Below are 14,729 nucleotides of genomic sequence, written 5' to 3'. Positions count from 1 at the left end.
CCTGCCGGACCTTTCCCTGCGGTATGGAGGAATAGCATTGTTTAGTAGTCGTTTATTTCCAACAAAATGGGCAACTTTTCTTTTAAATTTCAAACTGTTTATTGTCATTTTTCTATTGATTGGGGAATGAGCAAGCCATACCCTACTACAACGCCGGCTATGGTTGAAAGTTGGTAAATAGTAGTATACGGAACAAGTTGCAGAATGCAGCACGAGTCGTAAATTTAGCCTACGAGGCTTACCGAGTAGGATAATTACGACGAGTGCTGTAAAAATCGAGTTATACAACGAGTTACGTACAACATTTTTTGCAATTTCGTAGAAAACCTTTTAAGGGTATCAGAAATGATATCGGATACGTCTTAAAATATGTGATAAAATTTGATAATTTCTTTCAGAATAATTCCAAAAAGCGAATATTCACCTCATTTTTTAAGTTGTTTTACTATTGCCCCTTTTCCATTCAGTTTTACAGAAAAATAATCTTCATCCATAATTGTGTTTTTGTTGAAGTCTAAAATACTATTTTATAGCTTAATGCTAGACTTTGTAGAAAGTGTGAAATAAACCAGTCATATCACCATTTAGATAACATAAAGAATGTTGCTAGTGTTACCCAGCACAACACCGATGGACAACGCTTGTTACAGCTTGGCTTCCGTCTTCAGCAGCGGTGCCAACTTCTGAGCCAGCATAATGTTTCCGGTGATCTTCAGTTTGCCCTTCATGAAAGCTGCCTGGGGTTGCAGTTTGCCCAGCGCCAGATCCACCATGTCGCTGTCGGAGATGGTCATCGTGGTGTCGGCCTTGCCCTGCACCGGGCCTTCATATACTTTGGCGTTCTTCAAGTCCAGCACTGAAAAAAATGATAAGGTGATTATGTGGTATAAGACAAATACGCAGACTTTGATGTTTGGGGCGGTCCATTTATTACGTAAGACAATGTTTGGGATTTTTCAACCCCCCCTCCCCCCATGGTAAGACTTTTTGTATGAAAATAAAAAATAAATGGTATGGCGCATAAGAAATCTCAAATACCCCCTCCACCCATAAACCCTTACGTAATTAATGGACGGCCCCTTTGCTAATGACCCAGTCAATCGATTTTTAGAAATGGTAATAAGCAGATGCCTAAAGGAATTTGTTTGATGTTTTGCATTCAGCTGCATTTGGATATCAAATAGGTATAAGGATTCGTTTTTATTAAATGAAAAATGCAGCTCAATTTTAAATTATTGATGAGGTTATTTTATTCCACCCAAAAAAAAATTGGAATGTATCATCTATCATCATCAATCTTATGACGGCAGAAGTCAGTCATATTTGGATTTTGGAGTTTCACCTTAATGAAATACAAAAACAAATTCAAGAAATTGCAACCTTTAAAATATCACTATTCACAGGTACATCACACGTCTAGAAATATTGATATTATTTGAAATTTCCACATCGAATTTGTGCTTGAACAGTAAAAATGATTGTATTTTCCCTTGGTAAATCAATGTTTATTATAAAATTGGTTTGTTTGTTTGTTTGTTTGGTCAGTTTTAACGTAGATTCAGAATATGTGAAAAATTGGATGAGGTACCGTGGGGCAAGTGGGTAATGGAATTCGCATAGTTGAGATTCTTCAAATTCTAGAGACTTTAAATTGAAACAAATGAGATCGTGTATACTTTTTTGCTTGACTCTCACCAAATACAAGCAGTAAGCTGAAATTGATTTTTCTGTAAAATTGAAGAAAAAATACAGAAAAAGTTTTTGAAAAATGTATCCTTGCTTTTCACTTGCCCCACAAGTGGGGCATGTGGAAAGTTTATCGTTTTGAACTATAAATTCAAAATCTAACAGTTATATTTACAATTTATATTAACTTCAACATTTATTAAGGCGTCTCAATGAACAATGACATGCTAACAAAGAACATTTTATTCTTGTCACTTGAATTTTCTTCTGTTCAGTTATGTTTGCTGAAATGATTCGACAACATTATAGCTGCAACATTTCCAATGTTAATTCTTACATTATGGTACAGCAATTACATGTCTGCTCTGTAGAATTTCCACCGCTAGTTATTTGTTTTTAAGAAAGTTGGATAACTTTTCGAGAGAAATCAAATGGAATCCTTTAATAAAGTATTTAGAATCTTTTGTTATGTGGAAAGACCTATACCCCATTTTTATATTTTAAACTAGCTCTACACAGACATTCCTCGAGATTTCCGTGCGTTCTCTTAAATTTGAACTTTTCAATCAACGTCTTCCTTTTAATCGGCTGTCCGAAGTAGACATATTAATATCGTAATGTTTCGAAACCTCTTTTAGAGAAATTCCATGATTTCTAATAGCTTTTAACACTTTGAGTATAGTGTTTCTTGGATTATCAGCACGTTCTGTTCTTCTATGATAATTGCGAACCATGTTTACATATAGCTACCTAACGATAAAACACAAATTCAATCTCTAATGAGAAACTTTTCACTTTCCCCACGCGATAAGAAAATTTGTGGTATTTCAATTTAGTTATTTTTTAGGTCTACGTCGAATTAATTCTAAAACTTTTTTTATTGCAGTTAGAAACTGTCAGAGGGGCCAACTTAGAAGTGGTACAGAAAATTGTTTTCCGCAACTTTTTTCCACTGAAAATATTAAAACAAGATTGCACCCGCCAACATGTTACGGAATAATAGTTGACAGGTTAACAATATTTCGCTCTATTATGCAATAATGGCTGAAAAATCTCAGGAATCTCTTACCTATCGTAATGTTCTGAGTGGCCTCAAAGGTTTACGCATGAATTTGAAACGTTAATTCACATATTCAGTAAAATATACCAATTATTTTCACTTACCCCATTTACCCACTTGCCCCACGGTAACTTACCCTAATTTTTCACATATTCTGAATCTACGTTAAAACTGAGGCAGAACCCATGCTCTGGAACATACTAAATAAGCATTATTTGGAATTTCGTTATTCATCCTGATATTTTCTATGGTCAAACGGTCAAACCATACCTACTACAGCAATAAAGAAAGCTGTAAATTGAAATCGACTTTAAAAAAAAAAATGTGTTTTTTTTTGCATGAGCGGTTCTTGGAACACACACATACCTAGTGCGGCCAAGTAATTATCTAAATAGAAAATCGAAGAAAAGAAATCGATCACTGCAGCTACGCCCTTATAATACTGAACGCGAGAATGGACTCTTATAAGGGGTTATCCATAAACCACGTGATCATTTTTTTTTCACCCGCTGACTGATAGGTAGCTGACAACTCATATGCCAGAGTCGGAACTAGTTGTTGTCCGAATGCAAGGTTTATGTAGATGCAAGGTACGTCGCATCTCGTAGGGTTGCGACATTCCCCCTCGGTACGTCACTGCTGTTCAAGAGGCTTACCTCTTTTGCACCGACGTCCAACACTGCAACCTTTGTCGCCCACCTTTCGGGAAGTCCGCTAGCTGTCTGTACTGTAACGCGTCGTACCAGTCCTTTTTTTGCTCTGACTGCCTCGATCACAGGTCCTCGTGGCCAGCAGTTCCGTGGGAGGTTGCTGTCCACTATCAACACCAAGTCACCCTCTTGGATAGGTTCAACGGGTTGGAACCATTTGGTTCTACGCGTCAGAGTAGACAGATATTCCGACAACCATCTCTTCCAAAAGATGTCGGCGTACATCTGGGCCATCGTCCACGATCTCTTCAGTACAACTGGTCTGTCATTGAAAACGATCGGGGGATTACTCCCATTAGCAGACCCTAACAGCAAGTGAGTTGGCGCTGTCATTATCTAGCGGTATGTCGGTGAGCGGTCTTGAATTTAAAATCATTTCGATTTTCATTAACATGGAACGCAAAATTTCATCAGATGGCAAACGAGGAGGGTCGAAATAGTTTAAAGTCATTTTGACGGACCGTATCAGACGCTCCCAGTACCCTCCAGAATGCGGATCGGCTGGAGGTTTGAACGTCCACTCCGTATTAGGACTGACAAATTCAACCATAAGTTTCTCCTCATCTACGTGCTGCAGAGCTTCGCGCAACTCTCTTGAGGCTCCGATGAAATTAGTTCCTCGGTCACTTATGAGCTGCACCGGGCTGCCTCTTCTTGCAATGAAGTTACGCAGTGCAAGAATGCAAGAGTCTGTCGTCAGTGAATGCGCTATCTCGATATGAACACTTCTGGTTGTCATGCAGGTCAGCAGCACTCCCCATCTTTTTTCGATAAGTATGCCAACTAGCACTGACATCGGTCCGAAGTAATCGATTCCGGTATAGGAGAACGGTCGCTGATACGCCGCTAATCGGGCTGGCGGAAGACTTACCATGGCTGGAGGCTGCGGATTTGCTTGGCGGATTTTGCAGCGCTGACAATTTCTACGGACGCGGTCGAACTCTGAGCGAAGACGAAGAATTTTGTACTTCAAATCTCAGCTGACTCATCGCTGTTTGCTGAATAGTAATCACCGCCAGCTTTAGCTCCTATTGCGTGGGAGGGCCCCGAACTACTGTTTCCTTACTGACACGCTTCCAAAGATTAGCGATAAATCGATGAACATATCCTACCGATCTCAGCAGACGCCTCCATTTCCCAAACCGCTCGAAACTCACCGACGATTCTACAACTGTATGATGTAGAATGCTGGGGCGGATTTCTTCCATAGTTTCACCTTGATATTTTTTGTTGCCAGGCCATTCATTTTCGGACTGCCAAAGGAAGTCTGGTCCACGGAACCTTAACGATGCAATCGGCGGCCTGAATTTCAAGTCGAGGGATTAAAAGGAACTTGAGAGGGGCTACCCGCGTTTTTGATCCGATAAGAGCGCATTCCACCTTCTCTCCTTCTTTGAATCTGAAATAGGCTACAGCTGCCATCTCATCTTCTTAAGGCGCGTCCCAGACGACAGTTGTTCATCCTATCTCGCGGAGAAACACTGTCGTAAGACTGCATTTGGCAATCCCACCAGGTAGCTGTATTTGGTTGCCATCAGCGAGACTGATAACGACTGCTTTGAAAATGAAAGATCGCGGACTGTATGCAACACGAAAACTTCACTGCCTTCAGTCGTACCGGAAATCTTCAGGGCTAGCACAACCGCGGTCCCTTCGCTGACCGCCTGTCCAGTCAAGACACGGTGGATAAGAATCTCCTTTGATTCCAGTTCTCTCAGCAGACTGTGCTCCATCAACGTTGCCGACGATCGATCGGTCGTCGAGAAAGGCATAAGTTGTAACTCGCTTCCCTTTTCTGTAAATGGTAACTGGTACGTAGCGAAACAGCGAAACTACTGTACTCTTTTCTATTTTTCCCAGATTTTTATAATTTTGTATCAATTTTTTCATGATTTGTTTAAATATAGCAATTTTTACTAAGGGCTAAAAATTTGCAATAATGTTGACCCAAATTTACAGAATTCATAATAAAATGCAGTTTTTACTAAGAGTTAAGAATTTTCTCTAAGTTAAGCCCAAATCTACAGAATTTAAATATGTACAATTATATTTCCCTGATCCCCAAATTACTAGTCCAGGTAGATAGATTGCCAAGGTAATTTAGCTATTGTTTTCGCAAGATTTCCGCTATTCTGCTAGGGCTATTCAAATCAAATCATATTGAGTATTCATGTTTAATCCAGTTGCGATATGATATTTTTTTCTAGCAAAAGAGGCAGGAAATTACACAAGAAAATAAAATAGGTCATTGATTTGCTGATTGCTCCAATTACGACTGTTGTTCAAGTTTATTAAATATCTGCAGCAAAATTGAAAAAAAAATGTTAAAATAATCTTTGCTGTTGTTATTCAACTCTCGATGAATTATACAGTCTTGATTTCAACGGGAATATTTTTAATTTTGGACTTGATTGAGATTCAGTATTCTGATTCAATCTCATTATCTATTATGTACGACTTTTCAATTGTTTTATACATATGATTTATTCTAAGCAACATTTACGGAGACAAATTTGAATAATGTTACCATTTTCCGGATATTTTAATTTCCAAATAAGGTACCGCGGGGCAAGTGGGTAAGTGGGGTAAGTGAAAATAATTGGTATATTTTACTGAATATGTGAATTAACGTTTTAAACCCATGCGTAAACCTTTGAGGCCATTGAGAACATTACTATAGGTAAGAGGTTTCTGAGATTTTTCAGCCATTCTTGCATAATAGAGCGAAATATTGTTAACCTGTCAACTATAACTCCGTAACAAGTTGGCGCGTGCAATCTTATTTTAACATTTTAAGTGGAAAAATAATTTTCTGTACCACTTCTAAGCTGTCCCCTCTGACAGTTTTACACTGCAATGAAAAAAGTTTTAGAAATAATTCGACGTATACCTAAAAATAACTAAACAAAAACACCTTCAATTTTCTAATCACGTGGGGCAAGTGAAAAGTTTCTCATTAGAGATTGATTTTGTGTTTTCTCTTTAGGTAGCTATAAGTATACAAGGTTCGCAATTATCATAGAACAACAGAACGTGCTGATAATTTAAGAAACACTATACTCAAAGCGTTAAAAGCTATTATCATGGCCAAATCATGGAACTTCTTTAAAAAAAAAGAGTTGCCAAATATTACGATATTAATATGTTTACTTCGGACAGACGATTAAAAGGAAGACGTTGATTGAAAAGTTCCGATATAAAGCTAGTTCAAAACATAAAAAAATGGGTTATAGGTGTATCCACATAAAAAAGTTTCTAAATACTTTATTGAAGGATTCCGTTTGATTTCTACCGAAGAGTTACTATCCGATTTTCTTAACAATGCAATTCTTTTCTTAATGCAATTGTTGTCCCATGATGTAAGAACTAACATTGGAAATGTTGCAGTAATAATGTTGTCGAATCATTTCAACAAACATAACTAAACAGAAGAAAATTCAAGTAACATGAATAAAATTTTCTTTATTTACATGTTACTAATGTTATTGTTCATTGAGACGCCTTAACAAATGTTAAAGGTAATGAAAATCGTGAATATAACTGTTAGTTTTTGAATTTATTGTTCAAAACGATAAACTTTTCACTTACCCCACTTGTGGGGCAAGTGAAAAGTAAAAAGACGTTTTTCAAAAACTTTTTCTGTACTTTTTTCTTCAATTTTACATAAAAATAAATTTCAGCATACTGCTTATATTTGGTGGGAGTCAAGCTAAAAAATATTCACGACCTCATTTGTTTTATTTTAAAGTCTCTAGGCTTTGAAGAGTCCCAACCATGCGAAATCCATTACCCACTTGCCCCACGGTACCTTAATAAACTTTCCTATGCTTAGCGTTCCCTCTCATCACTGAACATGGAAACATTTAAATGTTGTTCATCTGAACCAACCCAGCAACTGCTGACGACGTCATCCCAAAAGTTTAACCTACCCTAGTGCGTAGAACAGATATGATAATTCGCGTATCGTCGACTGGCCATTATTTGCACAAACGACTTCGTCTCTCCGGTACTTACCCCACTCCTTGGACACCTTGCCACCGTCGGTGATTTTGTACAGGAACACCGCATTGATAGCCTTGGCCTTTGCCTCGTTCTCCGACACACGGTCCTTGATACCGGCGAACACGGCATCACTCTGTAGACTCTTTCCAGCGGTCATGTTTGGTTTCAGGACGATCTTCTTCAAATCAACGTAAGCACCTGGGGTAGAGCAATGAGTTACAGTAAAAAAATGAACATTCAGTAAAAAAATCACTCAATCGATTGTTAAATGTAATTACTATATTGGGATGGACGGAGACTGCTGGTGCGTTTGACACGACGAGCTGCAAAAACTGTCTGAGACTCGACCCTGGTTGTAAATTTTCAATTCAACACAAGCGCTGACACGGGCAGGTCAGCTAACAACGATAGGAAGTGGAGTCCAAAAGTCGAACTCTTGAGGGAATTATGCCAATTTTCGTTCGAATAAATGCCTAATCACGCTACCCACTCGAAGGTGCGATTAACAATTGCTTTCCACAGTCTTATCAAAAATCGATAGGATTAGCCTTTGGGTGGTGCAGAATATATCTCGCGACCGATGGGTTGTAAAATTATGCCAAGTGAGACGATAAGATTGCAGTTCGAATGAATACACTTACTCAGAACAATTACTGATAGGTCACTGGAAACACAAGATGTTCAGATGCGATTAAACTCACGCAAATGTGCTAAAATCGACTATGGCTCTTCAATGACCGCTAGCTAACTACTCACTACTGTCAATCGGAATCGAAAAATGAGACATGTGTGGCAGAAGATATGACCGACCGGCTTCACAAATATGAACCGAGTGCTGCTCGAACACACAAACATCGATGGGCGAATGTGTCTCTCCCTTAAATGTATAAGGCGTATCAACGAAATGCATATACCATACCTGCTGGGTATGGATTGGAAAGCATGCGCGTTGTTTCATTTGTAGTTTGCGATTCGACTTGAGAGACATATGCTGTTCTATGAACACTTTTATGTGGAGTCGAATATGATGGCGAAGTTCAATAAAGTAGTATATATTAACCCTCTTTAGACCGAGTACGCTTTGGTATGTTTTATATTTTCTGTAGCTCGGGAATCGAAATGATTTTATTTTTGGCTTATATGTAGAACCACAACAAACATAGCAGTTTTATGATTTTTGAAACAATCTTGTATTTTTTGAAAAATTGAATTATTTTGTAGTTTACAAATACCTGAATCTTATTTAATGTGTACATTAGAGTGACGGAAATTTTGAGTTGCAAATTCGTTGCTGAAATTTGTGTACAGGTGGATTTGACGTAAGAAGATAGTTACTATAGTGATATCACTTTTGATTAATTATTATCGTCCACCAATGTTCAAGCATTCATTATAGAAACGTGTTTTTTTTTTGTATAAAAATAGTTGATCAACGTTATGTAAAAAACAGTGTCAACACACTTAGAACGAAACACATAAATCTGTGAAATAGTCCACAACATTCGTTAAAAATTCACGGAAAATTCGGTGAAAACTAAGTCCATGAAAAATTACCATAAAATTCGGTGAAGATCAATCGTTTACCATATACCTAAATTTACACCGAAAATCTGTGAAATTCTTAGGTGGCCACGTTTGTCATTGCAAACTTCGCTAAAGTTTTTATTTTTGGTGAAGACTTAGTGAAATTTAGTGTAGATATTATAAATTGGAAAACAAGATGAAACGCAAGGTAGTTTTGTAATTATAAATGATTTATGGAATTCTGTTCAATAAACGATTTGTATCGAAAAAAGTTAAGATTTCAATCATCACATAGCAGTGACTAATTCTGCTCGGGGTATTCATTTATAACTGTGTGGATAAGTTTAAGTGCTGCATCGAGATGATTGAAATGAAGGCACATCACCGAAAACCCGAAAGAAATAATTCTTTATTTCTGTTATAGAACTTAAAAAACCATGTTTAGCAGAATTAGTACTCGCTTTTGAAGTTCTGAACGAGTTTCTGACACTCTTTGATATTTTTTGTTGTTGATATTCCTAACCGTCTATGGTTTATCTACCGGAGAAGTTTTGAAGATGTTTTTTCAGAAGGCAGGTTCAAGGTTATTAAAATATTTCGGCCAAACAATTCTCCCCAAAGTCGCTTTCTAAGTTCTGCCAATAATCTTCTCCAAAACTTTAACGTTAGCGTTAGCGCTATCGTAGTTACGGTATACTTCGTAGATTGTTTTTTCTTTGATAATCGCATCCAAATTGCTTTCAGGAACAAGGCTTGGAAGTTAACCTTTATCCAATCTTAAACAGGAATACCAAAACCATTAATACTACTATTCCCGGCGAAATACTGCACTGTAGCCAAGCCTACAAACCCCGCTTCCGCTATCCCTATTTCATTAATTTCCACTGAATAACATTAACACGCGAAAGAAGGGACGAATGACCTTCGGGTTAAAGTCCCTCTCAAACAACAACAACAACAACACGCGAAAGAGAAACAGTTTCGATCCTGGATAAAATTGCCACGTCTTTTTCATTTCCACAAGTCGATTCATTGAAAACGATTGAAGCTCTATTGAAAATGATTGAAGCAGTCGCTCTATTTTTGTTCAAATAACTGTTAATTTACTTGTACCAGCCAATTTACGAATTGATATGATGCGGGGAACAGAAACAAAAAGTGATATCCATAACTGGTACACCTTCCCTAGTATGTTTAAAGCTCAATCATTCACGCGCGGGGCTGCGATTAAGAGTCTTCTCGAAAACTTTGCCCAGAAATTTTTAACATATATCCGTTGGAAATATCTGGGAATATTCACATCCCAAGTAGCAAAGTTAATTTTATGGTATTCTTGAAGCATTCTCTTACACCAATTCTATAAAACTAGAAATAAAACCAGTAATTTTACAATCCTACACTAACCCAATGATAAACCTCTCATAAGACTAAAGTGGCCCAACTAGAGACGGCGTTGGAGAGCAACTGTCAAGCACTGTCAAGTATCTCTTAAAACTTGTAATCATCACTTATGACAATCCACAACACTTCAGTAAACCTTCCATAAGTAGTTCTCAAGACAAGTTAAACTCACAGTATGTTTATCATGTTGGTTTGGCTAACGAATTTATAAATACTTTTTCATAAAATTGTCAATCAATAATAAAACAAAATGCATATTAAAACATCTGTGATGATAACTTTTGGTTTTTTTCGATACCTACTCGTGTTTTCGGTTGTCACGCTTATTACATTGTGAATATCATCCATGAAACACCTGAAACGCACAATATTGCATTTTCGGAAAAACAATTTCATCAATTTGGTGCCCGAAAATGTTAAACAATCCAGCATACATGGATTCTCCCATCATGGCTCCCTTGCCAAAGCATCTATAATAACAATCATGGCGGTAGTTTTACTCAACACCATCATAGAACCATGATAAATTTTACTGAACTCGGGCAAGCGTAACAAATATCGCTTGAGAGTTCTTAGGCTTTTTTTTTTGTTTTTTACAAGGGGGAAATCTGCAAACAGATCCCCTGAGAAGATAACTCAGGGAATGCGGGGATGACGCACCAACGACGACCCGCTAAAACCAGCCTATGCACTGTGCATGAGCAATTCAGTTAGAATTGCTCAAGTGGTGAACAGTGCATCGACATGACCCTTGGACTCAGACCCTCATCTCCCCGGAACCACCTTACGGTATTTCTTCGGGAAGGGACCAGTGCATATAGCACAACACGTGTAGCAGAAGTAGCCTAGGCAAACTGCTTCTCCTAGCCGACTTAAACAATGTTACAAGGGACCAGCCTCGGCAGGGCTAATCATCTGCAGCCAACTCTTGGTCGGCGCGCCATAGATGCTGCAATTCTAACATAATGTGAGTGACAGCCGTAGTTACTGCATTCCAGCACTCGGCATCCGCACACATTCTCTCTATAATATTGTCGGGGGACGTGTCCCCTCCGCATGTAGTGAGCATGCGACCTCTCACAACAATGAAACGGGGGCAATCGAACACGACATGCTCCGCTGTTTCCTCTACACCAGCACAATTGGGGCACGCAGGAGATTCTGAGTGCCCGAACCTATGCAGATACTGTCTATAGCAACCATGTCCTGACAGAAACTGCGTCAGGTGGAAGTTCACTTCCCCATGGCTTCTACCATACCAATCTGACACATTTGGTATTAGTCGATGGGTCCATCTACCCTTAGTGGAGTTATCCCATTCCTGCTGCCAGCTTCTGAGCGTTTCCTCTTTACACGTGTCGCGGACTCCTCTGGTACCCCTTTGGTTGAAGCATTGAACATCTTCCTTGATGATGAGCCCGATGGGCGTCATCCCGGCTATGATGCACACGGCCTCTTTAGATACCGTCCGGTATGCACTTGCTACTCTTAAGCACATTATCCTGTACGTGCTTTCCAACCGCTTTAGGTTTCTGTTCGTTCTAAGCGCTTTTGACCAGATTGGTCCTCCATACCTTAGTATGGATAGCGCCACGCTTGCCAGCAGCTTGCGTTTGCTGGCAATTACAGCAGAGCTGTTAGACATCATCCTCGAAAGCGCCGCTATAGCCGTAGATGCCCTCTTACAGGCATATTCAACGTGGCTAGCGAAGCTCAGCTTGTCATCGATCATTACCCCAAGATGCCTAAGGGATCGCTTGGACTCTATGGTGCAATCACCTACCGAGATAAGCGCCCGTTGCTCGGACTTGCGGTTGTTGACCACCACCACCTCAGTCTTGTGACGGGCCAGTCCTAGTTTCCTAGACTTCATCCATTCCTCAACCAGGGAAATAGAGTGCGCTGCTGTCAACTCTACTTCCTCCATCGATTCACCATAGACCACTAGGGTGATATCGTCGGCGAAGCCAACAATCTTAACACCCGTCGGAAGGGGCAGCCTAAGTACGTCATCGTACATCGCATTCCATAACAGCGGGCCCAGGATTGAACCTTGAGGTACTCCCGCGGTAATTCGAACGCTTTTCTGCCCCTCCTCTGTGTCATACAGTAGAATCCTACCATCAAAATAGCTTTCTAGAAGCTTACACAACTGCACCGGTACCTTGAGGCGGTGAAGCGCGTGTGCTATTGCTTCCCAGCTTGCGCTGTTGAACGCATTCTTCACATCCAGAGTGACAACCGCGCAGTAACGGATGCCGCTCCTTTTATGCTCGATTGCCACCTCAGCTGTTTGAACGACCGACTGGATGGCGTCCAGAGTAGATTTACCTTTTATGAATCCAAACTGGTTGTTGGACAGGCCGTCCGCACTCTCCGTATACGGTACTAGTCTGTTGAGAATCAACCTCTCCAATAACTTGCCCGTCGTATCTAGTAGACAGATAGGTCTATACGCCGACGGGTCACCTGGTGGTTTCCCCGCCTTTGGTAGTAGCACCAATTTCTGTCGCTTCCATACATCCGGGAAGATTGCTTGATCAATGCAGCGTTGCATCGTGGTTTTGAACATGTCCGGATCCGTGTTCACTGCCGCTTTTAAGGCAACATTCGGGATACCATCGGGTCCTGGTGCCTTGTTTGACGCGAATGATTTCACGACTTCTGCCAGCTCTTCGTTCGTCACTCTCGCCACTTCTTCTCCTTCATCTGCCGCATACGGCGCTGGGGGCCATGGGCTTATGGGATGGTGCGGGAAGAGTACATCGATTATCGATTGCAGCAACTCGGGCGATTTCTCTTGGGGCGCTATGGCTCCTTTGGTCTTAGCCATTACCACTCTGTAGGCGTCACCCCATGGACTAGAATTGGCACTCTCGCATAGACTTTCAAAGCATGCCCGTTTTCGACTCTTGATTTCCTTTTTGAGAGCCAACTTTGCCTCTCTGAATGCTGCACCGCGTTCCTCTCTTTGTGCTTCTGTGCGTGCGCGTTGCATTCTTCGTCTAGCCCGAAGGCAGATTGCTCGAAGATTTGCAATTGATTCACACCACCAATACACTGGCGGCCTGTTCTCTCTAGGAGGGGCTTTTCTCGGCATGGAAGCATCACACGCTCGTGATATCATAGCAACTAGCTCTTCACCGTTTAGGTCCAGAGTGTTTCGTTCGCGCCTCAGGGCTTCAGTGAATACTTCGCCGTCGAAGCGCGCTGTTTTCCATCCTCGGGCTTGGGTCGAGTTACATCGCGCTGCCTTCTGCCCGCCTGGTATTATACTATAGCGAATCGATTGATGATCGCTATGAGTATAACCGTCATCAACGCGCCAGTTCATGGTACCTAAAAGGTTAGGACTACAAAACGTCACGTCGATGATCGATTCTGCACCATTTCTGCGGAAGGTACTCACTGTACCCACATTTGCCAGCTCTACATTTAATGCGGCCAGGGATTCCAACAATAGCTGGCCTCTTTGATTGGTGCAGCGGCTACCCCACTCCACTGCCCATGCATTAAAGTCTCCAGCTATCACTACTGGCTGCCGATTAGCTAGTTCGGCCATCATCCTGTCAACCATGTGGGAAAATTCCTCAATCGACCACCTTGGGGGCGCGTAACAACTGCAATAGAACACGCCGTTGATTTTTGCTATCGCAAAACCGTCATTTGAGCTAGAGACTACTTCTTGGATTGGGTATCGTCCTGTCGTCCCTATAGCTGCTAGCTGTTGAGACCTATCCGCCACCCAGTTCCCGTTGTTGGCTGGTATGCGGTATGGGTCCGATAATAACACCACGTCAGTCTTGGTTTCCGAGACTGACTGCCAAAGCAGCAGCTGGGCTGCATCACAGTGGTTTAAATTTAACTGTGTTACTTCCGTTTTGGCTGCTTTGATACTCCGCTTGGGCCCGGACATTTGGGTCCGCCCGTTAAGTGTCCGTTGTCTGCTCTGTCGACACATATTAGGCACTTAGCGATTTGCTTACAATCGCTTGCCCTATGGCCTTCAGCGCCGCATTTTCTGCACATCTTACTTCTGTCGGGACCATTGCAATTCCACGACTTATGGCCCTTCCCGAAACATTTGAAGCAAACTTCAGGAGGCTGTTGTATGCTCAGCCGGCAAACCGACCAGCCTACCTTGAGTATGCCCAAGTTCTTCGCTTTGTTGGCCTCTGCGACCGGCAGCCTGATCGCCGCCACCTGGGTGCCCTGCGGGCCCTTTCTAAGGTGGATGGCCTTACTGGCTACGTCGATGTCACACTGCTCTTTGAGGGCAGCCGAGACCTCCGCTGCATCGGTGACCTCATCCAGATTTTTACACTGGAGAGTCGCTTCAGCAGTAA

General features: G+C 41.0%; 1 protein-coding gene across 4 annotated transcripts in view; it reads right to left on the bottom strand.

Annotated features, from left to right (window-relative positions):
• Positions 1-419: 419 nt before the first annotated feature.
• LOC5568633 (peroxisomal multifunctional enzyme type 2) overlaps positions 420-14,729 on the bottom strand; it is a 48,599-nt gene continuing 34,289 nt past the window's right edge. For 2 of the 4 annotated variants that reach the window (XM_021844623.1, XM_001652416.2), the window contains exons 5-6: positions 7,471-7,656; positions 420-856 (exon numbers count right to left, since the gene is read on the bottom strand). In XM_021844623.1, coding sequence (XP_021700315.1) covers positions 645-856; positions 7,471-7,656 — 398 coding nt within the window. In that variant the 3' untranslated portion in view covers positions 420-644. Of the gene's footprint in view, positions 857-7,470; positions 7,657-7,736; positions 8,289-14,729 lie in introns of those variants that run through there. The other 2 variants (XM_021844625.1, XM_021844624.1) reach the window with 2 other exon arrangements.

This window comes from Aedes aegypti, chromosome 2 (assembly GCF_002204515.2).
Source record: "Aedes aegypti strain LVP_AGWG chromosome 2, AaegL5.0 Primary Assembly, whole genome shotgun sequence".
In the NCBI taxonomy this organism is placed as follows: Eukaryota; Metazoa; Arthropoda; class Insecta; order Diptera; family Culicidae; genus Aedes; species Aedes aegypti.
This window is presented reverse-complemented; position numbering and strand designations above follow the sequence as displayed.